General features: G+C 50.4%; 1 protein-coding gene across 2 annotated transcripts in view; it reads right to left on the reverse strand.

Moving 5' to 3' along the window:
- The window catches only part of PROK1 (prokineticin 1), a 30,598-nt gene extending 26,375 nt beyond the window's left edge, over nt 1-4,223 (reverse strand). The window contains exons 1-2 of one of the 2 annotated variants that reach the window (XM_073319934.1): nt 4,059-4,223; nt 3,773-3,895 (exon numbers count right to left, since the gene is read on the reverse strand). In XM_073319934.1, coding sequence (XP_073176035.1) covers nt 3,773-3,811 — 39 coding nt within the window. In that variant the 5' untranslated portion in view covers nt 3,812-3,895; nt 4,059-4,223. The other variant, XM_073319933.1, reaches the window with a different exon arrangement.
- Nucleotides 4,224-8,021: the final 3,798 nt, after the last annotated feature.

An 8,021-nucleotide genomic window follows, 5' to 3' on the forward strand; every position in this document is an offset into this window, starting at 1 on the left:
CCGCAAAGAGTTTACAGTGGAAATAGACAAACGAGACAAAGGATGGATGAAAGCAACATGGCTCAACAGTTTAGGACAGGAAGTGGAGAAAAATACTGTTTCCTATTGAAATTGCAAAGGCGTTTTAGGGCAGCAGGATATAATCATTTCAGTTATAATTTGGCGAGGATGGGGGGTTGTTGGTGTTTAGAGTGCAATCAGCCAAAAACACCAATCAGGACTGAGGTCCTATTGTGCTCGATGCTGTACAAACATGGGGACTTCTCCTCTCACATAAAAGGCTCTGGGATCTTTAATGTCCCCCAACAGCTGTGCTAAGATTTTTGGTGCTCTACCAGTTGGAGGTGGCCATGAATAGATAAGCCAGAAGCTGCAATTCCAATCACTATCCCCTGAGCCATCTGGTCCCTCTGGCTTCTCTTCTTGTGGAACGGAAGGTGATTGTTTTTGTGTTTGTGGTGTTGTTTCTGATCAGTGCACTGCCAGGGTTCTTTTCTGTCTGGTGCACCTCAGCTGCCGTGGGATCTAATCGAAAGGTATGTCTTTTTTGCCTGAGGGTACAGCGTCTTCTTTGTTTCCGCCAGAAATATTTAGTCATGAGGCTTAGCCACATAGAAACAAGTGAGCAAAAATTTGCCGCTGGAATATGATGATCTGGGGTTGATGCAACCTCCTCTTTGCCATCCCATCTTCAGGGGGAACTATTTGCCAGAAGGGGCCATTCAGTTTCCTAATCGGACCTCCTGCATAACACAGGTCCTTCAATTCCCCGAGCCCCCAGCATTGAGCCCAATCATTTGTATTGGGCTAAAACATCTCTTCCAGAAAGACATCCAGCCTTGATCTGAAGCCTTCAAAAGATGGAGAATCCACTGCTTCCCTTGGTAGTTTGTGCCAATGGGTAAATCACCCTGACTGTTAAAAATTTGTGCCATATTTCCGGATGGATTTTTTCTGGCTTCAGCATCCAGCCATTAGTTCTTTCTGCCTGTGCTGAATTGACTGATGGGCTCCTCCAGTTCAGTTTGCCCCATACTATTTAGCACATGAAACTGGCAGCCAGGGAATTGGGGTATAAAGCAAATAAAACCTCCCTCGTGCCTGGGCTGGGGGTGTGAGGGGCGGCTCATCCCAGGCCCATCCTTAGGTGGTGCTGACTGCGAATGGGGCATGCCCAACAATGTGCTGACCCGGAGCATCCCCTCAGCAGCCTTTGTGGCATCTCTGGAGCCCAGAGTGCAACCTGGAGCTCTCCTGCCACTCCGGGGGGGGGGGGGAACCCCCCACCCTCCAGTCTGGGAAGGTGGCAGAGAGTGCTAACGCTTCCTCACCCTCCCTTGGTGTGAATTCTCACCCTCACTGGGACACAGCGGAGAAGGCCGGTGATTGGGGTGGAAGGTCACCATAGCTGCTGGCATAACCCCGTAATGCAGCCTACACCGATAGAACGGGGGTTTTCAGTCAGTGAAGGAACGTTTCCCTTGGACAACAGTAGCTATGCGGACGGAAGCGTATAGCATAAAACAAGTCTGAATTACAACATTGTAGCGAACACCTTTTTTATAAAGCCCACCTTTTTAGCCCAGTGTAGACATGGCCTCAGGTCTGGTGCGTACAAGGAAGGGTTTGCCGGCACAGCGATGCCGGAGTAACTATGCTCGTCTGCAGAGCAAGTAACAGGGCTGCAAGCCAGGGTGTGAATTTACAGGACACGAGCTTGCTGCGCTGTAACGTCCCCCGAGGACGCTGCTACAGGGCACTGAAAGGACCGGCATGCAGCTTCCATTACAACGGCTTGAAAGTGTAGATTCACGCCCTGATACTGTGTCCACCCTAGGGCTTTTTCTGGCATTGCTCTGTTGGTTAGGTGGGTGGTATTTTTCCTCACACCTACCCAATGTAGGTAGCCTAGGCCAGCAAACTTTTAAGTGAAGATCAGGCCTTAGAGGGACACTTCTAAGGGTGGAAAACCAACCTTCCCATTTAACATCTTCATCTGGGACACAGCACGTAGTCATCGCCGGCCTGTCTGAAACAGCTATGTCCAGAGAGAGGGAGGGAGGGAGGAATATGGATCATCTGCAAGCATGAACCCTGATGAATTTGGCAGCAAACTGAATTGCTGAGGGGCCTGCTTGTTGTGTGACTTCAGAAGCAGCCACTCGCCCTGATTTCCCCTGGGGGAGGAGGGTAAATTAAAAGTCTCCCCTTAATCCTGGCCTTGTGAACATTCTGATTCTGACATTTCCAAATCAATAGGCACCGTCGCTGGAGTGACTCTCTATCCTTTGGTCGACTTGTGGGCTGTGCATTGTTTAGGCTTGCGGCAGGCAGGGCCTCTTTTGTGCTGCGACAGATCATCTCTTTCTGGGGTTGCATCTGTGCCAGTGAAGTTTGCTCTGTTTCCCTTCTGTCTGGCGTTGTGCCTTGGGTGATTTGAAAACCAGAAGGTGAATGTTATAAAGCCAGAGGGGCTTGGGCACGGGAGCCATTGAAAATGGATATGGGGGGGCAAACTCTCACTGGTCATGTGTTCCCCACGTCTGGATTGGAGCGTCTGGATTGGAGCTACCTCTAAGCCTGAGCAATGAGGCTTTCCTGAACATGCCCCTATGCAATTGCTCATCTCTGATTGCTAGGGAGCCAGGCCATCCGGGCTGCAGAACCTTGACAAATTCCGAGCTCCTCAGCCAGGCACAACTCACATTAAAATCAGAAGGCGTTTGCGTGTGTGAAGGCCGGGTAGAACTGGAGCACCCAGGTTTTTGTTTGCTGTTGGTGTCACTCAGTTGACTTTAGGCCTGATTTACACTGGGATGAGCCAGAGGGGAGTCAGGCCCCCCCTGTTTCTTTCCAGCCCTCTGCAGCCTGTGCATACTTTCTCTATGGAGCATTAGGAGTAAAGCTAACCGCTCTCTTTTCCTCTCCTCCTTGCTGTTTGTTTTGCTTTCACCCTCCCTCCGTCATCTTCGTCGTCTTTTTCCTTTACGCTGCTTTCCCTGGTGAGGGTCTGGGTGGCAGCATTGAGAGTAGGGAGGACTAGACCTCCCTTTCCTCTGCAACAGGTTCCAGCTCCTCCTGGGGGATTGCCCAGCGTTCCCAGGCCAGTCAGGAGATATAACCCCTGCAGAGTGTCCTGGGTCGGCCTCACGGCATCCGCCCAGTGGGACATGCCCGGTAGAGTTCCAAAGGAAGCATCAGGTGCCCAAACCACCAGGAAGCATCAGGTGCCCAAACCACCTCCTCTCGATCCGGAGGAATAGTGGCTCTACTGTGAGGCCCTTCTGAATAGCCAAGCTCCTCCCCCTGTCTCAGAGAGTAAGCCAGCCACCCTGCGGAGAAACCTCTTTTCCTTCGTTTGTACCCGCGATTCATAGATATTAAGGTCAGAAGGGACCATTATGATCATCTAGCCTGACCTCCTGCATGATGCAGGCCACAGAATCTCACCCACCCACTCCTGCGATAAACCTCTCACCTATGTCTGAGCTATTGAAGTCCTCAAATCATGGTTTAAAGACTTCAATCTCATCCTTTAGGTCGTTACCCAAAGTTCATGACCATCGGTGAGGATGGGGACATAGATCGACATGTAAACCGAGAGCTTTGTCCATGAACTCAGCTCCCGCCTCACCACCACAGATCGGTACATCACCTGCCTCACCGCCACACCCATCCGCCGGTCGATCTCATGCTCTCGCTTGCCATTGCTCCTGAACAAGACCCCTAGATACTTGAACTCTTCCATTAAGAGCAGCTGCTCCCCCCTCACCTGGAGCGAGCAGTCCACTTTCTTCCGGGAGAGGACCATAACCTCTGATGTGGAGGTGCTGACTCATCCCTGACGCTTCGCGCTCGGCAGCGAAACGTTCGAGTGTGCATCGGAGATTGCAGTCTGAAGAAGCAAGAAGGACAACATCTGCAAACAGCAGAGATGCCACCTCCGAGTCCCCGTACCAGATGCACTCCACAGCTCGGCTTCACCTTGATATCCCGGCCATGAAAATCACAAACAGGAGTGGGGACAAGACACACCCTTGGCAAACTCCAATACCCACCTTAAATGAACTCGACTTAATGCCAAGAATGTGAATACAACTCTCACTCTGAGAATAGAGGAACCGGATAGCATATAAAAGCCCAGTGCTCTGGTTCTACCCAGTCCTCTCACCAACAAACTCCTTTTGATTTAAATGTGAGTTTTGCCTGGCTGAGGAGCTTGGAATTTGTCCCCATGAAGCCCAGCCTCTGGTGAGCTTAAAAGGCAGAGTCCAACTTGCTGTGAATGGTTGGTTGCCAATGAACCAGAAAATACAGGCTTGCAAAATACCCCAAGAGAACAGCTACCAACCCCTGCTCTCACCGCCTCCAGCTGCCCAGCTCCAGGCTCTCCCTTCTGGGAGCTACCACAGGCCAGACAATGACTCAGGACTTGTTTCCCCAAATTAAAGAGCTGATGTCATTGGCCAACATGTGTATCTTCCTATATATCCTGTTTTCAGGCATGGGAGCCATACTCAGAGCTGGGGTGTCTAGAAGAGTTGTGAGGTGTAATGACAGCTGGATAAGGGGTCTGAGTCCCAGTGAGTCTAGAGAGTTTTATGGGTGTAACATACAATGAAAGGGGCTGGTCAACTCTACCTCCAGAGGGTCCCTCTTGACTGACTGCTGAATTTGACCTTGGATCGGCTCCTAGGGTGACCAGACAGCAAATGTGAAAAATTGGGACTGGGGATGGGGGATAATAGAAGCCTATATAAGAAAAAGACCCCAAAATCGGGACCATCCTTATAAAATCAGGACATCTTGTCACCCTATCGGCTCCAGAAGGCATTTTCACACCTACAGTAAGTGAAAGTTCATCTCCTTACTAACAAAGCTCATATCTCATGGGCTCCAGGGTGTGTGTTTTGGTCATTATAATACCTATAACAGCATCTTAGATTACAGCGTGCCTTCAGACGTCATAGATACAGTCAGGAATTGCTTTAAACCCTGAAATGCAGCCACCTCTGGGGTGGAATTTGGCAGCTGCATACCCGCACATAACAACACGGTGTAAGAGCTGACGCCCCCCCCCCATTGAAATCGCAGGAAGAAGAGGATGCAGCTCAGCTGGTACGAATGGGCATAGCTCTGAAGTCGGAGCTGTGCCATTGATGCCAGCTGAAGAGTGGCCCAGCTGCGTACAAATAATGCTGTGGGATCTCCAATCCTAGGCGGTTCACAGTAGCAGCTGAGTAGCTCAAATGGCCACAAGGGGTCACGTCTCGGGCTTACCATCTCCTCACTGAATTTGGCTTTAGCAACCTTGATGTGCAAATATTAAAGGGTATCGAAAGAGATGCTCAAACAGATTGTGTGTTAGCACGGGAGGATTTGCTGCTATTTCGTCATGGTTACAGCCAGGAGTCCCCTACCGCTTACCGGCTATGTCAGGACAACCTCTCTGAGCTTGTGCTGCCCTTTGTGTAAACGAGTGACCAATATGGCCGGGGGCCCCAGTTCAGTCCCAACCTGACTAATGCCCAGTTCTTCCCCCAGGAAGCATCAAGTGCAGAATTCCTCCCTCCCCCTGCCAAACACCCATCATTGCAAAATATCTTTCTGCCAATGTTACCGTCAATCGAAGACATCAGCTGCAAATGGCCGGGCAGAGGCTGTGCACCCATTTGCATAGATGTCGAGGGAGCATTAATTCAGACCGGCATTAGCCTTCAGGGCAAGAGAATGCTTCGGAAGGTCTTCTGATGGCTGTAAGCCACCACTGCTTAGATCTGGTCTTCTCAGGTGGAGGCTTTGGGATGCCAACCCCAGCGCTATTTACTTACATGAAAGAAAGTACCTGACAGTGAACTGATGCCTCTGTAGTGTGAGCAGAAGACTTTCCCACCCTGCTTAGGGTGACCAGATGTTCTGATTTTATAGGGACAGTCCCGATTTTTGGATCTTTTTCTTACATAGCCTCCTATTACCCTCCACACCTGTCCCAGTTTTTCACATTTGCTGTCTGGTCACCCTAACCCTGCTCCAAATAAAGTCTACACACATGCACAAGGTCAGACTTCCCCTCTTCCTGGATAATGCCGACAACAATGGACCATAAGCTTTAGCTCCCAATTTGCCTGCAGGGTCTCCTTCTCTGTCTGTACTTCCCTCTGACCAGACAGTCACAACAACTGTTGTTATGGTGATAATCACCAGAGTGTCCCGTTACAAAGAACTGTACATGTTCTTTTCCTTAGCATGCGAGCAGTGTTTGGTCCTGGAATTTTCAATATTGTGTTCAGGGTAGTCTTAGAACAGCTAGCGAGGTTCTTCTCTGCCTTAAACTCGCCAACGAGCATCAATTCATGGGGCAGAGTTGCTTGCTGCTAACTGGGCAGCGGTGGCTGGGCTGAGATTTCAGAAATAAGGGATTGCCTGTGTGCCCACCTCTGTTCCAGGACTGCTGTCTTCGGCGTAAATAAACAAGTTACTTTACGAATATACCCAGACTTATCCCTGAGATCTCCGCCAATGGGAAGCTACCCTGCTAGGCCCCCAACATCTGCTGCTGCTCGGCAGAGAGATGACGCTTTCCTGGGGGAATGAACACAATTGCACTGCGGGGCTTTCTTCAGGATTCTGGGTAGGCTGGTAGAGGAAAGTGTACAGCATTAGGCATGTGTACGTGATGTTCATGGAGTACGAGTGCCTGGGGTGAATTGCAAATGTAGGGTGAGCAGTGCAGGATTTAGGAGGGCGAGGGAATTGCCCCAGGGCGGCTGGATGCGCTGCTCCCTGGGATGATGGAGGAGGTCTGGCTCTGTTTCATATCTCCATGTCCACAGAGTGATAAATTTTTATCTCCCCCAAGTAATTGACACTGCCTGCCAGCGAGGGCCAGCGCCACTCTGACAGATGGGATATTTTGCTGCTGGCAATTGGAACTATCAAGAGAGGCATTATTCTCGCTGCCTCCGACTTTCTCATCAGGGCGAGAGTGCTGAAGTGCCAGAATTAACGTGCCATTTGATTTAATATGCAGCCCCCAACACTCAATTCAGATCATTACACAGGAAAGCTGGGACCAACCAACTGGGGCTGGCCAGAAAGGGAAGGCTGGAATATCATTTCTATTCCAGTCTGAGTTGCGGGGAATGTAGTGTACAGGAATTGGGTAGTATCCCTTTAAATAAAATCAATGGCCCAAATGAGAAGGTGCTGCCCCAGTGTGGAAGGATTTGACTAAGCCCTAGATCTGACCATCCCTTAATGGTCTAGTTTTTGACGTTGAGCTTCTGGCTTCTGAAGCACCTTGCCAGTTAGTGGCATGCCATTTAAACCAGTGGTACCCAAAGGTGGGTCAAACGCAGTTCACTTTGCCTCTGATCTCGATCACTCTTCCATGGAGCAGACCCCTGAGCCTGCATCTGCCACAGCTTGCAGGCTTGGGCCCTCAGCTTAGATATGGACGTGGGGCAAGCCCTGACCAATGATTCTAACCTGCAAGTTTCAGGCAGGGGCAGAATTTGCCTGCCTCACGCAGGGCCCCATTGGCCTGGCAGGAGCTCCCTCGCCCCCCCCCCCCCAGCTATGGAAGTCAGACTATGCCTGTGGAATAAGGGAGTCACAATGGAGGTTCTTGGGTCTCATCTTCATCTCCCAGGAACTGAAATCCTATAATAGATGAGAGGCTTCAGCACCAGCTGAATGGTCTTGAATAAATTTCCATCTGTAATTTCCAACAGCGACCTCTGTAATGAATTTTCCATTCATTTCCAGCTCCTAATTCCATTTGCTGTGGGGATGGGGCGACTCATGGCGATTTGATCCAATCTGCACTCCCACCCCGCCAGCGTCACGCTGCCCTGAACGCATCACCCTGCAGCCAAGGAGGCATTTACGCCAATGTCTCTTACGCAAGGCGTCTTCCTTTCCATTCGTCACGTCCGCCCTGCGTCAATAGGGCAATAAACCAGCTTCAGAGTCCAGCTTAATAGGGAGGAAAAAATCCCAGCCCTATAGATTCTGGGTCT

The sequence above is a fragment of the Lepidochelys kempii genome, chromosome 21 (genome assembly GCF_965140265.1).
Source record: "Lepidochelys kempii isolate rLepKem1 chromosome 21, rLepKem1.hap2, whole genome shotgun sequence".
NCBI lineage: Eukaryota > Metazoa > Chordata > Testudines > Cheloniidae > Lepidochelys > Lepidochelys kempii.